Source organism: Neovison vison, chromosome 6 (genome assembly GCF_020171115.1).
Source record: "Neovison vison isolate M4711 chromosome 6, ASM_NN_V1, whole genome shotgun sequence".
NCBI lineage: Eukaryota > Metazoa > Chordata > Mammalia > Carnivora > Mustelidae > Neogale > Neogale vison.
The window spans coordinates 6,654,310-6,673,774 of record NC_058096.1 but is presented as its reverse complement, the minus strand read 5'-3'; the positions used below and the strand labels follow the sequence as shown (position 1 = coordinate 6,673,774).

Here is a 19,465-nt window from a genome sequence, read left to right as displayed (position 1 = left end):
AGGTTCTTCACACTGTTGCCTCTGAGGAATGAGGTAACAGGAGGCCACGATGCCTCTTGTGTATTCAGCACCTCTCCCCACGGACCACACAAGTACAGTTGCTGTTCTCAGCCTCCCAAGCCGGTCTCTGCCTCAGGGCCTTTGCCCTTGCTGTTCCGCTCAGTGCATGGCTTTCTCCCATGGGATAGGCAACCCCGGTTCTCACATTTCCTTTTTGTCTTTGCCTGACAGCCTTCCCCAGTCACCTTATCTACACTGGAGCCCCGGTACCCCCCTCCCGCCCTGTGTATCTCCCACACTTCTTACTGCCGATAGATTCTCTCATCACTCTCCCACTGGGTCCTATTTGCCTGTCACACCTCACATCCCTGGATCGAGAGCACTGCCTGAGGCCATCTATCCTGCTTCACATGCCCCTGCACCAACGGTCACCGTGGGTGTCCAACACATCATTAGTAAATAAATGAATGAGTTGATTCCCACGTGCTAAATCCCGAAGAGATAATATGGTACTACTCATCTGCCATGCTCCTGGAAGGATTTCTTGAGACGAACCTTAGACATGAAGCTGCCTGTCATCAAATAAAGAAAAATCTCCCTACTACCTTTAGGCAAATATGGGACGAGCTCTCCGAAATTAAACCGAAGCCTGAAATGGGCAGAGGAATTAAACGAAGCAGCCTCCGTGCAGGTTCCTGCTGCCACAGAAACTCAGTGTGGACGCAGCAACCCAAACTCCCCACTGCTTAGGTTGAGGGACCTCAAAAAGAAGATCTGCTCAGAAGACAATTTTTTAAAAAATCTTCAACAGGGAACAAACCCTCTAAGGGGTGAGTCTCTGTTCCAAGAGCAGGGTCCTGGCCATAGAGAGGCAATTGCTTTTGCCTTGGGCTTTGTCGCGGGAGTGTGGGTTTAAGTGGCCCGATTGTCCTGGCTGTTTATGAGCCCGAGCCTCCGTAACACCCCTGCGATGTGTCCTCCTAAAGATGTTCCCTGAGATATGACAGCGCTCGGCATTGTTTCCCTGCATACCACATTCATATCCCAGAGTAATCCGCCCTTCTTTTAACGGCTGATGACAGCTCCAATGGCTGGGCGAAAATCAGTTGAAGGAAAGGGAAGTCTTGTCGGAAATGAGATTAATCTTGTAACGAGTGTTCGGCTCTGATAACCCATCTGGGCACACAACTGCTTAAACCGGAGAGCAATTAACCTTCACCCGACAAGCTCTGTCCAACCGTTATAAACATTAAAGAGACAGAATCTTCCCCTCCTCCTTGTAGACTAAACAACCAGATTTGAATTCCACGTAAACGGCCTCTTGCTGCAGATGTGCGCCCATGACAAAGGCCGGGGGAGAGGTGGGTCACGGCTCTGCTCCGGACTCAGGTAACCCGGACCTCAGCGGGAGCCCCTGGAAGTGGTTAGCATGAAAAGTCACTCAGGGCAGTTTTAAAAGAAAATTGCTAGTTTTAGGGGAGTTGGGCTCAGTTGCTTTCAGGCACGAACACGTCTGCTAACAGCAGCACAGCTTGAGTGGGTTTTTTTCTCCCTCTTCTTTTTCTTTTGTCCAACAATAGGAACATCTGCCCAGAGCTGACCCCTCACTTGCATTGGGTTCCTCTCTTCCAACCATGCAGGCCACCCCATGAGTAAATGCATCTTGTGGTCACAGAAAGGAGATTTTTTTTTAAATCTCTGAGAAGTTATTAGCTTTCATGGAGAGCAAACCTGTGATCTTGCCTTTATCAGCACATGCTGTAACCAACGGGGCTAACCAAGGAGGCCGCGTACAACAACGCCTGTGAAAATAACTTTCACAACACTGAGAAGAAACCTCTGACGTCACTTAACTTACCACTCAGGCAAAAGCTTTCTGCGGCACTCTTTAAAGATTTATTTCTTTATTTACTTGACACAGAGAGAGAGAGGGAGCATGAGAAACAGGGGGAGGCGCAGAGGGAGAGGGAGACAGAGTCTTAAGCAGACTCCTTATTAAGCACGGAGCCTGACGCAGGGTTCCATCTCACGACATTGAGATCGTGACCAGAGCTGCAACCAAGAGTCGGATGCTCAGATGATTGGGTCACCCAGGGGCCTCTGGAGCATTCTTTCATATGGGGCCACTGGCTTGTGTTTGCGGACACGGTCTTAACAACAGACAGATAAAGGATTAGGCCCCTGTGCCTGAGAGGGGACCACAAACCGAGGCGGGTACCTAAACCACCCCACAGAACAGGGGAGCAGGAACACGTGAGCACACATACAGTGATGTGGAGGGCAGCTGTGCTACAAAACCAGCCTGTCTGCTCGTGGGCCTCCCCTCAGATTCTAAAAAATAAACAAATAATAAAAGGGGGAAAATGAGAACATTCCCTTAGTGTGTTCTAAAATTTCTCTCTCCCAAGGTTTCAATCCAGGCTTCACGATGGCCAAAGTCGGCTCCCACAACACTCCAGGCTAACGTTCGATTTCATCTTATCCCTTGAACCCCGTTTCTTTTTCCAGTGAGTAAGTCTTGACATTCGAGGCCTCCGGGCTGGGTGTGTACCCGGCGGGGCTGGGCTTCCACCGCCTGCTCACTCCCGCGGGCCTCTAGGGACCGAAGGAGACAGGAGCATGGGAGAAGGACAAGCCCTCTGTGGGCAGCATTACTGCCCTGGGGACACACTCCCAGGGACACGGCCGGGGACCGTGCTCCGCGTGCTCCACTGCCCTTCCCGCCACTCTTGGGCAAGAGTCGTGAAGGACACCCCGAGGGACTGACCCCTGCCTCACAGGGCTTTCCACCGCCTCTGGCCTGCAGCCACGTAAGACGCAAGCAGAGCGTTCCATGGGCCTGGTTCTCGCAGTCGCCCTGGGAGCTTTCCCGTGTCTCAGCCGCAGGCAAGGTGGCAACAGGCTGTCCAAAGTTTTATCCAGGAGAGACCACCGTGTGCCCTCCAAGTCGACAAGGGCACGCACAAACAACATAACGAGAGCTCCCACCTGGCCCTTGATTTAAATTTGCATGTCTCTCCCAAGAAAACCTTGCAGAGCCTTCACGGTCAGGGCTGAGATGAAGTTCACCTCTTTGTTGAGCGACTGATTCATGTCACAAGATGTGACACTGGCAGATATCAAAGCCAGAAGATAGAAATGAAACCCTGGGGCCTGACAATAACACAGGACACGATGCTACCTTATGAACTTAGTCTGAGGGCCGTGGAGGTTCAGCCTGAGGACTTCTGTGAAAAAAGCCACAAGGAATCACTTTTTTTTTTTTTTTTTTTAAAGTAAGACATAAACAGCCACTCACCCATGAGTCTACACTGGGTCGATGGGGAGAGTGATCGGCTACCGGCAAAGCCAGGCCCCCCCATGACACTGACGAGCCCTGCAGGGGGCCCCAACCTCCCTGTACTTCTTGACATCCACTAAGTAAAGCTGTGAGATAAGGAAAAACCACAGCCTCACACCCAGTATCTTGTGAAACGGAGACAGCGGCGGGGGGGACGCCTGCTTACAGTGATTTGTGATGTGGATCCTCACGTGGATTTCACACGCGTGCCGCCCCGCTGGACGTGCTTCCCTGGGAAACCGACCGCGTTCGCAGATTCCCAAATGGTACTTACATGCGAGCATCCTGCCGGCATCCCGGCATCTGCACGCAGCCGTGAGGATCATCTTCCAAAACCCGAGAGAAGCTGCCGACCTCGAGGCCCTGAATTGCGCACCTCCGCACCCCCCCCCCAACACACCTTCCATGTCCACCCGGATGTGAGCTTATTTGGAAGTAGGGTCTCTGCAGAAGTAATTATGGCAAGGATTGGGGGATGATCATCCTAGAGGAAGGCAGACCCTACATCCAACAAGAGCTCCCCCTGAAGGGACCAGAGAGGACTGAACATCCAGACATGTGGAGAGCGCAATGGGAGGACAGAGGCGGGGTTCAGGGGATGTGGTGACAAGCCGAGGACTGCAGGCGGCCAGCGGAAGCTGGGAGAGGCGAGGGACCCGCTCCCCCTCACAGTCTGCAGAAACCCGTGACGCAGCGGGCACCTTGATTTTGGACTTCCCGCTTCCTAAACTGCAAGAGAATACATTCCTGCTGTGGTAAGCCGCCCAGTTCGCCGTTATTTAGTACGACGGCCCCAGGAATCTAATTCGCTACCTGTGGACCCTGTTTGTAACAAAATATTTACCACTTGGGGGCATGATAGGGCCCAATGTTTGCCTAAGAGAATTAGCCCACGTTCCAAAAGTGCTTGAGTTTACGCCAAGAATTAGGTAAATCTCTGGTTGCAGCAACCAGAAAGCCTGAAATTTTCAGAATAATGCTAAATTTGACAAACTTTCCATATCAACTCCTTTGTCTGACAATGCCCAGCTTCTTGTGTTTAGGAACTTTCCTGCTTATACCACTGGAGGAATAAATGTCTGGTTCACATTCTAATGAAAGTCATTATCATGTGGGAAGTTGACTTCACAAAGATCTTTACATGTCTCAAAATTTTATTTGTCTGAAAATAATTTTAGAAGTTAAAAAAAAAAAAGCTAATAGAAATTAAAAGTTAATTTTTTTAGTGTTTTTTCCAAGCCAACATTTGTGGGCACATTAGGCAAATTATGATTGTTTCATGTATATTGTCTCCCTCAACAAAATCTTAGTTCTCTTAAGAATTCCTTTCGGGACGCCTGGGTGGCTCACTGGGTTAAAGCCTCTGCCTTTGGTTCTGGTCATGATCTCAGGGTCCTGGGATCAAGCCCCACATCAAGCTCTCTGCTTAGCAGAAAGCCTGCTTCCTCCTCTCTCTCTCTGACGGCCTCTCTGCCTACTTGTGATCTCTGTCTGTCAAATAAATAATAAAATCGTTAAAAAAAAAAAAAGAATTCCTTTCAATTATCCTAAGAACAATTAGGAATGTAAAGATCTGAAGTATAATTGGGTTGAGAAACACTGGACCCTCCATGGTCAATCTAAATTTCCTCTAAGTTTTGGACTCCGAAATAAAAGTTGTGGGTTTTTTGTTATTGTTGTTGTTGTTTGGTTTGTTTTTTTTTTTGTTTGTTTGTTTGTCTTTTCTTGGACTCCTTAAAAACTAGATTGCAGTTTTAAACTGCACTGCAGTTTTAAAACTTAAAAACTTCATTGCAGAGGAACCAAGTCAGATTTCTCTTATTCACATATTGCTGCTGAAGACATGTTCCACTTAGGGAATGATTTCTATACCAATTTGGTCACTTGTTCATGTTTTTGTTCACTCAGCAAACATTTGCGGAGAACCACATCACATGCCAGGCACTGTGCTAGGCGCAGGACAAGTGATGAACCAACTTTGTAAATCATTACATTGAAAAACAGTTCAGAGAAAAAAAAATCTTACCAACAAAACAGAATACATTAGGTTTTATGAAAGATCACATTTTCTTTGGCTTACCTAGAATGCCTTAACCAGCAAAGCTCGCTAAGTTAAATCATATGTTTGGTAAACTTAAAATTTCAATAGGAAATCAAGTTTTATTATCTGGCTTAGATAAGCTGGTTGTTAACTGCTATTAAAGTTCATCTTTATTATAAAACAGATTGTCCTATAATCGAATACAAAGAACTTAGTTATTTATGAAGATGTCTCACTACATCATACCCATGGCATGTGTCATTTACATAATAATTATCGTATTCAGATTTCACTTGCATACTAATTACCATAGAGTAAGGGCCACCTGATTCACCAGTGATAATGGAAGCCCTCGGTGTGGACCAGTACATCGGATACCAGCATATGTTTTAAGAAATTAAGTTGCAGCTTCCCTGAAATTTCAAAAGAGTGGCTACAGTCACAAAGAAAGAGAAACAAACAGTGCCCACCATAGTGCATTAAACACTACACTGCATTTCTGTAGAGTTGTGAATTTTTGCATCATGGACTATAACAGCTGAACACGGGCATGACCCAAGGCAAATCTTGGACATGTGAACACTGGTAGGTATTGCCACTTGGCAAAAGTGAAAGCATTGCTTGATTTTGCCCCATCCCAACAGGTGTTGTGGAACAGAACATAGGCTCCCAGAGCTGTATTTCTGCTTCTAGTTTTCACTGGACAGCATCTCCCATGTGGCCTGGCAGAGAGATACGCCCTTGTTGGGTGCACCCTCATAAACGTTCCAATCACAAATTCTGGACAGCCCGTGATCATCCCCCCTTCCCTAACATGGGCAGGTTCTTTAGGACACACATGCTTATGTCTAACATTAGGCATTCACAGGTAACATGGGGGCATTCAAGACACTGTCTTCTGATTGAAAAGCACAACTTTCCTCATAACCCCTGGGGCATCTAATACAATGCTGTGCAGATAATAAGAAGTCAATAATTGCTCAGTGAATTAAATGAATGAATTCTGCATAGCATGTGAGCAAAGTGCCACTGCACTAATTACTGCTCTCGGTCATACATTTATCACCCAGATGTCTTAGTAGACATCTAAGGAAGGTCTGCCGCTCACTAGGCATGTTCATCAGGAACAAAAGATGACGTGATGCCAGCCGTGTAACGTTAAGACACAGAATCCTGACTTTTAACCATCAGTGTTTGGAGAGTTTCTGGTCTTCAAGGAAATTCCACAGAGCCTTAATCATGGCCATTACTTGGCAATATGAGAATTCGATAGATGCTTCCTCCATCCTCCTCTAAAGAATGTACCAGCTGTAGAGTCTGGCTCAAACCAGCACTTGACTTCCATTCTAGGGCCCCTCCAGAGACCAATGGTGACTGCGCATTTCAGGGATGCACTCATTCATTCACAGAAAAGGCAAGGCAGGTGACAGTGAACACCTCACCGTCCTCCACCTTGGTTTTTCTATGGATCCTCAAAATTGTTGGTTTTCTTGGCTCATGAAAATGCAGCTGAGTTCAGCAGCTAAAATTGTAAGTCCCATGTTGCTTGAACCATTGAATGGACCCCCAGTGGGGACTCTATAATGGAGCTCCCTCAAAGAAAGAGCCTGAGAAAGAAGCAAATGATATATAGGGAATGATCCTCATCTCTTTGGATGAAATAGGTCAATGTCTCTTAAGACAAATATCCAAAACATTGGAGGATACCTTTCAAAAGTCAAACACTGAAATAAACATAGTCCAGGATGGATTACTTCAGAAAAAGCAATGAAGGTGAAAGAGTAAATTAAATACCAGGAACAAGATTAGGGTGAGTCACCAAAGAGTTCCCAACAACAAACACTGTTTGCACATGATTACATGTGGGCCAAATGAGTGAATGACCAGGATGCAGGCCCTATTCTCATTCCTCATTCCATTCTACAGATGAGCAGATGAGGCACGGGAAAGTGAAGTCACCTGGCCAGGATGTGGGGGAGCTAGGACCTGCCCCGGGCAGGCTGGTTCTGCTCCACAAGACAGAATATGGGGCCTTAACCTCTAAAGGGGATCACAAGAAATTCAGCCCTTACTCCTCTTTTCTTTTCCATCCTGGAAAAAGGGAAGTGAGTAGAAAAGAACTCTTAAAATGAGTTTAATTTCTCAAATGTTATTATTCTTTCTAAAGAATATGTCTCTGTGCATGGAAAAAAGACGAAAAAAAAAAAAAATCCAAAAAGTGCCAAGTCTTCCTAGGCCCTTCATGGTATAATATCAATTATTCTAATTTCCTTTTCTAAATGCTTATTTTCTAAATCCTACAACAATTGTTTCTGGAATGGGGGAAAAGAACAAAGGTTTTATTATTGCTGCTGTTGTTTGAACAATATGCCATTCAACGGATATATGGAACGTGTATCCACTCCCGACTGAAGAAAATAAGACAAAACAAAGCCAACCACAAAGACCAGTCAAGTGGTGGGGATTTTCAGGGAGGAGACCATTAGGGGTGTTTCTCTATCCTACATCAAAGTCAAGTCTATCTGCTGTACAGCCTTGCACCAGCACCCCAGAACCAGGATTCCAAGGGCACTCAAACCAAGGTAGACTCAGGAGATCAGAGAGGTCAGTTTGCAACAAAACGGAGGTAGCAGAAGGTAGCCTCTGGAAGGAGGCGTGTTGGGCAATGCCTCTGGGAGTTTGGGCAAAACCTAACAAACCTGCACAATCAAGGTCCAAGGGAGGAAAGCAGTCTTCACTCCCACAGGAGGATCCTAAGATTTTAGTGTCTTCCAAAAACACAGGCAAAAGTACATCAACAAATGAGAATACCTCTTTGGGCAATTCCATGTCAATGCAACCTAAAGCTGTGTCCTGAGTGACTGTAGATAAAATCATCAGGATAAACTCATGCATTAGCCTCTTCAAGAGACAGGACTACCTCTACCATATCTGGCAGCTTCTCGGGGTCAAGTACAATCCGCCTCCCCACAGGCAGCCATTAACACCTGTAGACTAGGTTGGGGGTGGGGGAAGGAGCCCTACCAGACACTGTGCTCTTGACTTTGCAAAGCAAGGCTCCCAGGCACCTTCTGATCATCAAAGGAGGTGCTCTGCCATGATGTGACCCAGCAACTAAAGGCAGCTCGGTTTTCTGATTATTTTCAGGACCCGTAGGAGATGCGGGCGGAGGCGGAGGTTTCCGTGTTTGGAGTATGTAAACATGAGTCTTTGGAGTTCTGCCAGTGCTTGACTTGAGTGGTTTTCAGGTGCTGTTTATTTTGTTTAGTTTATTGTGAAGTGTTACTGTTTGTTGACTTGGTATATTATTTTCCCTTACAAAAGGGCCAGTCGGTAAGGACACATCCTGTAGATGGATAATTGATGATGCCCCATTGTTCAGTGTTTGTGTGTTGTGGTTTTATGTGCTTTGGTTCAAAGGACCCAAACAATGCATTTATTGGAACTTAATAGCCGGTGTAAAATCAGCACAGAGAACAATCTGTGTACTGAGATTTTTGTACCCAAATCCAGAGATCTCTGCTTGCCTGGAGAAAGCAAAATGTAACATGACCTTCACTCTAAATAACCCCAGGGAAAGGGGGGGTGGGGGGGACCTGCACTTGAATCTCCAAGAGGCTTATTTTCTCCCAACGACAAAGGCAGACTCATGCATCAATCACAGTGATTCACAGGAGACTGAGGGGCGTCCAGGACACCCCTCTTACTCACAGACACGACGGTCTGGTTACACTGTGCCAACAACAGCAAGCAGACAAGAGCAAGGATGGCAACGAGGGACCAAAGCCATGACCTTAGAGACACTGGATTTTCCACTGCTCCGAGATAGAGGATCCTGCCAGAAGATCTGTAGCAACAGGTCTATTCCCCTTGGAGAGGAGATAGTGAATGGCGGGCCACACATGCGCGGGGGAAGTTTCCAGTGGGAGCCCTTCCTGCCGCGGTGTGCCTCTGACTGGCCTGGCTATCTGCATAGGAAGTGAGCGCAGGAAGTATCTGTCTACAAACCCTTTATCCTCAAGGCAATTGCTGCAGCAGCATTTTACTGTTTACCAAAGCAGTAAACATGTGATCTAAAAAAAGATGTTTTCCATCTCCAAAGAACAAGGCTTCACCAAAATATATGTGTGCTTATTTCATAAGCAGCCTCTTATCAAAATTCTTTGCGGTACAATTGTGCTTCCCATAGAAGTGAGTCAACGGGAATGGCTTTTTAAGGAGGACAGAAGGTACAAACGGTGTTTTTCCTCACAGGGATGCTTCTCTGGGGAAGTAAATTTTATTCCTCCTCTAAAGCTTAGCACAGGCTTACTGGAGCTTATGGTCTCTGATTCAAAGGTAAAGTCAAGGGGGTATAGCTCAGTGGTAGAGCATTTGACTGCAAAGGTAAAGTCAACAAGACTATCCTCATGAACTCTCATGGGTGGGATGGATAATTCCCAAGTCAGATAATTCATAAAGTCATGCGTATTTGACCTTGGACAATATTACTTCACATGGGATTCTACATGCACTTCTAATTCTAAAAGTTCACATGCAGTGAAGTAAAAGATAGAACTCAAATGTCAATGTATGGCTAGGGGTTTTGACAACATTTACCAGGCAAAGAGGAACCTCCTGACCAGTCTTCCCAGTACGTCTTTATCCCAGACTGAAGGCCTGCGAGCCTGACCCATCCCAGATCCCTGGGAAGAGAGAGGTCCTGGAGAATCTGGGCGACCCAGTGTGATGTGAAAGGGGGCAGGTCCTAGAGGAACCTCTGAGCACCCTCGAGGGTCAGACGGGTCCTTCCTCTTCGGGGCTGTTGTCCCTTATGGTTTTGAGTCCTCCACTGGATTGTGTGCTATGGCAAAGAGGGAGAAAGAGGAGGGAAGGAACACCAAGGTGAGAAGTGGAGCGGAGCAGGGAGTGACCAAGCATCGAGGGTCTTCTCCAGGAGAGGCTATGAATGGAACTCGGCTGCCAGTCACCCTCAGGGTAAATAAAGCCCTGAGTAACAGAGAACTCACTGTCTTGTAAGAGTTTTTACTTCATAATAAAGGAAAAAGAACATGTTAGAGGAAAAATGGCTACTTGAAAAAAAAAAAAAAAAACCAAACCCTCAATTCACAAACTGTTGTGGAAATTGAGGAGGGAGATAAAAAAAGCTTTTATGGATTTTCTGATTCTAGCCCTAGGAGAAAAATTTATTTGACTTGAGTGAATAGTAAAATTAGCTAACACTTATTAAGTACTTCATATGCACTCAGAAACTTGCAGTTGATCTCTGGAGGTAGGGACTATTGTTATTCCCCTTTCACAGACAGAAAAACCCAGATATTGTGAGGTTAAGTACCTGACAAGAGTGAAAAGCAGGAAGACCTTTTCCATCACTCCCTCCCCCGCCCCACCAACCCCAGGAGGTGCTAAGACCCTGCAGATGTGAATTCACCTGCCAGCTCCCACATCATCAAGCTCCTGCCACCTTGTCCCAGGCCAGCCCCTTCCCCCCTCCCCTCCCTTCCTCTGCAAGCCAGATAAGACCAATCCTTCCCCCACAGAGGCTATTTTAAGGACGCTGTGAAGACACAGAGGGTATCAGTGTACCCCTGGGTGTGAGATAAACACAGGCTGTGCTTGCGCTACGTCACCTCCAGCTTCCGTGGCCCTTTGGAACACCAGGGAATGCCCACATTCAACATGGGTCCAAGAAACGCTTGGCAATATTAAACCACACATGCTTTTTTTTTCTTTTTTCTTTTTTAACTTGGAGCAACGTCTTGGGAAATCTGCCTCAAATTGAGACACAAACTAATTGTGTTGAAAAATTCTGAAGTGTTGTTTCAACAGTTTCCTCTTTCTCAAAGGTGAGCATCCCATGCCTACGGTTAAGTTGCAAAGTATCACTCAGTACAGGGCCCAGTGGGACCCAAAGGGGATGGGATGCTCAACTCGCTACCAGCCCTGCAGGAACGTGCTTACGAGGGTGGGGGTGTTTTCTCTCCAGGACAGACTCTGGGTCCAGGGGAGAAAAGCAAAAGAAACAAACAAAAAAATCAATCTGCTCTTCTGTAATTTTATAAGGGGAAGACCAGCTGTTCAATCACCAAGGTGGGATGATTTAAAGGTGGCTCTGTGAAATGCAAGAGTGTGGCATTTTTGCCTGATACGTTATAAACGTGCTTGACTACGTTCTCCGGGACGTGACATGCATTGTCTTGAACAGAGGCATGGGAAGTAGCAACCCTGACGTCCGTGTTATGACTGGATTATGATGTGGCTTTAAAAATAAATAATTCTGCTTGCCCTTGGCATTTCTTTTTTACGTGTCTCAACACGTATCTGTGCACAACAGAAGGTCACCGTTCTCCCCAGCGTTGAATCCCACGAGCCTGCGCCGCTGAAAGACTCGTAAGGCCTGATGGAAAACGGGGCTGCATTTTCGTCACTGAAGCCAAGGCGAGAGCAAGGAAGTGGATACTTGGGTTGAGGAAATTTAAATCAGCAGCTGATTTGGAATCTGGAACCACTGCCCCTTGGATATTGCCAAATATGGGAAAGAATTCGTGTCACCGAGCAAATACAGATGGGTGCTGGAGTTTTAGCTCTCAAATTTTCTGGCATTTTATCATGATTAGTCACCAAAAGTAGAATAATGGTTGCCTATGGAGTTTTTCACACAAGAGTAGCAACAAAATTAGCCAGTTATAATAATTGCCATTATTCAGTTACTTAATGTATCACTATACCTTTTGATACATCATTTTTTTCTACTCAGCCTATTTAATACTTGAGGTGAGGGCAAAGAGCAGGACAAAGAGATCATAGGATGATAAATTGAGGGGAGACAAATGGATGTATGTTACCTAAGCAAGTTCCTCAGCCTCTCTAATCTTCTATCCTCCTGTGCACAAAAAGCAACAGTATCTAGGGGGCATGCGTATCATTTGAGATAGCGTGAGCGCCTAACCCATAGCTTGGCCTTTATGTAGTTATGAGGATGATGTTAATTTGGATTAGGAACTCAAGATATAACGGCTACCTCTTAAAAATGTTTCTCTAAACTCTTTCAAACATCCATTTAATTCCATATAATTGATTTTTATTTAACTAGGAGAAGTACCTCTATAAAGAAATACAACTTCTATTTAAAAATCTACAATAATGATTAATTACTCTGACAGCTTAATTTTCTCTTTATGAGTTCAAAGGATTTTAATTTTAAAAAGATTAACAAAAATATTTTAAATTTTAACATATATCCATGGAGCCCCTACCCTTTGCCAGTTGCTGTTGAGGACACAAAAGAGGTGGACAGACCATCCGTAAGGACGAGTTCAAGGCTCGCGTAGGTCTGTATATGAGAAGTATTCACAGCGTATCCACACCCGCAAACACAAGGAGAGCTGGGAGTATGTGCTGACAAGAGACAATGAAGCGTGAGAGAATGGACAGAATGAAGAATGATCTTAGACTTAGAAAACATGCCTCAGCCAAGTTCAATAAGAGGAATGTGTGGGAAATAAGTTGGATCAAACAGAACGAAGGCATGAATAAGAAATAGATCTGGAGGTCACAGTGGCCACCGGTTGAAATAGGTTCACGAAAAAAAAAAAAGGGAATGAAAGAGTATAAATAAGGAAACACAAATAAAAGTGAGATGCCGGTTTTGCTTGTCAGAATGGCGAAGATTTAGAGGGTAAAATGTGCACAGTTGTCTTGAGTGCACGCAACTGACTTCCTTCGTGGCTCGAGGTGGGGACGGGTACAGTCCTTCCGAAGAATCAAGTGGCAATTTTTTTTAATTGGCAAATACTTCAATTTGCCAGTTAAAAATATGATTTTAAAATACGTATGCCAGGGCACCTGGTTGACTCAATGGGTTAAAGCCTCTGCCTTTGGTTCAGGTCATGATCCCAGGATCCTGGGATCGAGTCCCACATCGAGCTCCCTGCTCAGCAGGGAACCTGCTTCCCCCTCTCTCTCTGCCTGCCTCTCTGCCTGCTTGTGATCTCTGTCTGTCAAATAAATAAATAAAATCTTAAAAAAAAATGTATGTCCAAATGGGCGCCTGGGTGGCTCAGTGGGTTAAGCCGCTGCCTTCGGCTCAGGTCATGATCTCAGGGTCCTGGGATCGAGTCCCGCATCAGGCTCTCTGCTCGGCAGGGAGCCTGCTTCCTCCTCTCTCTCTCTCTGCCTGCCTCTCTGCCTACTTGTGATCTCTCTCTGTCAAATAAATAAATAAAATCTTTAAAAAAAAAAATGTATGTCCATTGACCAAACAATGTCTTTTGTAAGCACTAATAGTAACAAAACGAATTAAAAAAAGAGATATAGAATATATTGCAATGCAAGTACTGAAAAATCGAAAGCAATATTATTTACTGTAACAGGATATTGGTTACATAAATGATAATACTTATTTTAGATGGAATATAATGAAGCCTAAAAATTCTGCTTGTGGAAAATGTCTAGTGACATGTGGAAATTCATCTAAAACAACATTAATTGAGAAAAAGTAGATGGATCATCAGGTGGATAAAAAGACAGAAACATACAGTAAAAAGACACACACCAAATGTTCATAATTTTCCCTGGCTGCTTGGGATCGAGAGCAACCTGTATCAACTTTGTAGTGATTTTTTTTTTTCATTTTCTCTATGATGAGGATGTTTTATTACTACAATGTGTGCAAAACAACAAGATGTATTTTTCAAAATTAACGAGAAAACAGAACAGTGGCGATATTCCAAGATTCCTATTCTTGCCCTAATCAGGAGCAAGATAGACCGCAGGCCGCCTGCCCGCCTTCAACAAAGCAGCAGCCTCTGCCCTCCCAGCAGAGCTAAATCAATCTTCTGACCCGTCGCACCCCAGCATGCTTTACTTGTCTGTGTGTTTGGTACCTGCCTTGCTGTACCCTAACCCAAGGACCCCCATAAACTCCTCCTCCTCCTGTAGCTTGGTGCCTCCCAGACACAGGTGTGACCTGCTCTCAGTGGGAGACCATGGTACTGACACGCAGAAGTGACCCTGTTCTTTTTGAAAAGCAGCGGGAGAGAGACTGTGTGTCTCGGGGCTTCAAAACCGAAGCAGGACAAGGAAAGGCTCAATCCACTGGGATGGTCCGATGGCATCTGCCGTGTCTGGAAAACATACCAGAGGCTCTACAGACTTCACCTCCTACCCACACAAAACAGGATAGCCATTGGAATCCCATTTCACAGGGGAGGAAACTGAGGTCAGACAGGTGAAGTCCCACAGGGTCACCTGACTAGCCAGGCTCAAAATGCAGGTATGTCTAGCCATCACCGGATGTAAGAAACGAAGACTGGGCGGCCATGCTACAGAATCCCCAGGGCAGAGACGAGCTGTCCTCTACCCTGTTGGGACAAAAGGAGTGAGGTGGGTCCTGGGGCTTCTGAGGTGTTTCCTAGCCCCAAAGTGAAGCCACCAAACAGGAGGGCCTGGAGACTGCCTCTGTCACTCTTCTCAGAAGAGCTTAGACCTCAGAGAAACTCCTAGTCCGGGCTTTCCCACAGCCTCCTGTATAGCAATTCCTTTCTGAATCAGCCATTAAATCAGTAGATCTGCCAAGTTGTTGGGATGTCACGGTGGAGTTTTCTGCTTTGGGTCAATACTTCTAGAGGGAATCTTACTCTGAAGTTCTAAACACAGAAGTAATATTTTCCTGAAGGTGTTGTCAACGGTTGTTTTATTTTTTTTATTTTTAGGTATGCTTTTCAAGAGACCTAAATAAGCATAAGTATGTGTATGTGTGTGTGTGTGTGTTTTAAATAAAGGACAATTTTTCAAAATAATAATAATAATAATAATGAGATAATCACTTTAAAGAAAATGTAGATAATTCAGAAATGATTCAGGCTTTCAGAATATTCTCTGAGTGGAGTACAATCCTGCATAAGAGTATTTAATGGAAAAAGAATCCAAAAATTTCACTGTTCCCTGTTCTCCCTTCTGTGGTCACTGAGTCAGGGCCCTGAGTGCACAGGTGCACACACACTCAGGGAGCTAGGGAGACACGTGTTGGTATCAGGGAACTGCCCACAAAAGAAAGCAGCAAGGCTTTAAGGTAATAGCCTGGACTCCCATTCTCAGGCAAGGACAGAGATCAGGGCCTGCTCTGGGGACATGACTTTTACATAGCAAGACAGCAGCATTTTATATCTGACATTCCTTCCATTGCCACTGAGCACCCCTACTCCCAAACCCTGCCAAAGTTACGAGGGTTGCAACAATTCTCATTCCACATAAGCAAATGGGCTGATAAAAATCTCGTGCCTAGAGCTATTCAACTCATTAATCACATCCACCAAAACCCTAGGAGATGAACTTTCTTTCATATAACCCTGAGCTTTTTACTAACTTTTCCTTCACACATGATGGCAAATATTCAGAGTGGCTGCTATGTACAAAGCATGAAACATATAACATAAGCAATACGTTTTTAAATTAACACCACGTTTCAATCATCATCAAACCCTCCAACCTCTGTTAAATCAAAGTAGCTTCTTTAAACAACTAATTGAAACCGTAATAGTATGCTCCCTCATCCAGCCTTGTAACTTTCCACATCCTGTCTGTTTCCTGAGATGCTTCCCACTGGTTCTGCTCTCTCCTTGTCCTTCAATGTCAGATCACCCTGATAACGGAAAATCCCCACATTCCCATTTTAAAGACTAAGGATCTTGAAACTCTAGGATCAGGAGTTGTAACATGGGATTCACGGGCCACCGGAGGAGTCCAAGAGTTGAATTGTACTTGGACAGAATTCCCTTGCTTTATCATTATAAGTATTACATTATATGAACCTAAAAGCATTTATCCCGAGATGGGATCATAGGCTTCATTAGACTTGCCAAGTGATCCAGGGCATAATGAAAGGGTCAGGGAACTGTCTGGGAGATTGGATTAAAAGTCCTAACCAAAGCATAACGAAAGTCCCTAGACTAATAACTAGCTCCTTGGAGCCTGGAAGCAGCACCGTGCTGTTCCATGCAGAAGGAGGGAGACGGAGTATTAAGCACCCCTCGGTATTGTCAGATGATGGAAAAAGCAAAAAGCAGATGGAAATAACAAAACGGATCCATGAACTACCTATGGGACATCACCCTTGAGGCTTACATGTTTTTACGAGAACTCTTATAATCTGATCTTAAAATCCATGGACTCTTAGAGATTAATGGGCACTCCCAGATAAGGCCCCCAAATTCCTTAACTTCTTTCAACGGAAACTTTCTGTCCCCAGTTCCAGGCACCAAGAGAAAATGATGACGAGAGTCGTTCAGACGGGATAAAAACACCCAACTTCCCTAGTAAGGCACTAGCCTTACGATGTATTATAAATATTAATGCAGAAAAAAAAAAGTCCACTCCAATGGGGAGTACCAAATTCAGTGACTCTGATGCTTAATCGACTAATTAATTTATTTACTGAAACAACAACAGAGTGCATTTGAGACTAGAAATTGCCTGTATGACAGACTGTTTCCTAATTCTAATGGACAGCCGTAATTCTCCCTATGCTAATTTGAGCTTTGCACTCACATAATGAAAACTGCAGTCAACAGACTTAGGCCCTCTTTTTCCAGTCTATAAACAAGTCTGTAAAATCATCTCATTACTTTACCCAGGAACCCAACAGATCATGTCTTACAGGAAGTTACCTATAAAGAGGGTCTATTTTACTTGACCAGAGGATTAAAAAGAATCCACTTGAAGTCATTTTAAAGTTCAACTGAGACACATACAGAACACACATAACCAGTGCCTTCAAATGTTAAGGCAAACATAGTATCCTGGACAAGTATCAACTATGACCCAAAATTTATTCTAGAATCACAAAACACTCTAGCTTTAAAATAACGTCATATCTTCAGAAACGTATGCTTCAAATGAAACAGTATTACACACTCATATGTTTCACAAACCAGACTCCCCTAGGCCAAAGGACAGGCTGTTATTCAGTGTCCTTCAATACACTGATTTTTTTTTTTTTTTGGAAACACACAATTGTACTCAAGCTATTCAAAATTCACAAAGAACATCTGATTTAATTGTTATGAAATATGGACGCAATTAGGAGTGAAAACAGGAATAAAAAGGGTAGCATTTTGCACTATAAAATCAAATAATTTCTGCTCATCAAGCTGAAAGAGAGGCACGTCAACCTCCAATTTTAAAATTCTTTTCCTGAGATAGTTACATGTCAACAGACTCCAATCCTTGAAGCCCACAGGAAAAACAACCTCTGTAAGGTTAGTCTTTGATGCATGATTATTTCGTGTATATTACTGAACGTTCCACGAAAAATAAAGAGAAGTAAAAATTGAACAAAACTTCTAAGACACAGTTCATGCCGTGGGTATTCGTCATACCCTCTAATACAAACCTTTCAGATGTCAAACCAAGGAGGGCTTTTGAAAATGCTTTGGCCCAATTCTGGGCCAAACTTCCATATACATGAGCTTTCAAATTAACCAAGACCCTTGACAAAAACACAACCGAATACCTCCTGCCTACCTATGCAGCAAAACGAAAGACACACAACTACCAGAGCTTTCTCTTTTTTCCTTTCAGTTATGTGTTCGCTGCTGATTTTTCTCCTTTCTACAAATGTCACCAAGGCAAGGTGGCCTTGAAAAATATTTCAACAGCCCACACTTCCCAGACACCATTCCGCAGCCTTGCACTAACTATCTGACCGGCTTGGCTTACAGGAATTAGGCCATGTTTAGGCTCCCAGGCAGGTGGATTCATCTCCCCATTAATTTCTCTATGCTATTTACTAGAGACATTTGCAAGAAAAACACATCAGAACCCACACCCCAGAGCGGTCAGCCACTGCTCTCCTATTCCCACAAACCAACCAAGACGGGCAAGAACGTATACTCACAGCGCACAGAGGAGTAGTATTTTATTAAAGATAAACATGTCACCCAACACACCGAGTTACCACCATTTGGGTTATGAGACCAGTCCACTCTCAGCACGAAGGATCCGAAAACCAAGTCAACACTGGCGTGTCCCGTGACCAGCCGCCACTTGCCAGGTATCTCTTCATTTCCCCCGGGGCTGGCTGGCACCCCTGAGGCTAAGGAGTCATTCAAGAGCATCCAGAAGTTCAACATTTACCAGCCCATCTTTTTCTCCGACCCTACCCTCCAACCTCTCCGAGTCCATTGCCTTCCAGCAGATCACACATCCGCGCACCGCTCGGGATCGTTAAAGAATACGAAAATTCAAACGCGCTCCAAAAAGCCTTTGCAAAAGTCATCCACGGCCCTCAACAGTGAATTTAGAAACCCCAATTTTTTTCTGAGTTTGAAGTTTTTAAGCCTTGCGGATGGTTGGAGTAGGAAAAAGGAAATTTACTAGGCAGTGCAGAGGAAATCTTGTTGTCCTCTATTGTGGTAGTGGGGGTGTTGCCCAATCCTGACTTATCTGCCTTGATAAAGGAAACCAAAGAAAAGAGTAACAAGCACAAGATTTTGTCAAACGAAAAGGAACCCTTTCCTTACCTTAATAGTGCTGGCCATAATGCAATCACGTTTATTGATCGTTAATAAATGTTAATAATAATTATTGCTTCTCTCTGACCAGAAAGTAGTTTTGATGAGGTTGTTTAGAGCGGATGAGATTGTGCTAAGTCTGGGAAATGAAGTCAGCCAATGGCAGGAAGAGGTTTCTATTGGTCCTGGAGGCCCAGCCCGAAGAAACAGGATATTTGGGAGTGGAGAGATAAGGGACCCTGAAAACAATGTTGTTTTTCTTGATGATATGCAGCCAGGAGATTTTTTTTTTTTTTTAATTTAAAAAAAAAAGGCATCAATTGCCTGGGACAAGACTGCCACAGCAGGTGTGACTTGGTGTGCCGCCGCCGTGTGACTCGCTGCCCCGGGCAGGATGCAGATGTGGCGAGACTCCGCATGGCTTCACCCAGGCTGTGAGCACCTCAGAATGAGGCGCGGAGGGCCCTCTACAGCCAGGTGCCAGGCCTTCGGGGTCCCCAGCGCCTTGGACCTGCCCCAGGACTGGGACACAGGACTTGAGCCCCTTCCTCCCCACACACTCCTGCCCCTTTC

The 19,465-nt window shown here is 44.8% G+C and overlaps 1 protein-coding gene across 1 annotated transcript in view; it reads right to left on the bottom strand.

Moving 5' to 3' along the window:
• The window catches only part of ERG (ETS transcription factor ERG), a 103,289-nt gene extending 84,261 nt beyond the window's left edge, over positions 1–19,028 (bottom strand). Inside the window, exon 1 of the mRNA XM_044253102.1 lies at positions 18,902–19,028. Within this exon, the coding sequence (XP_044109037.1) occupies positions 18,902–18,919 (18 nt within the window). The 5' untranslated portion in view covers positions 18,920–19,028. The remainder of the gene's footprint in view (positions 1–18,901) is intronic.
• Positions 19,029–19,465: the final 437 nt, after the last annotated feature.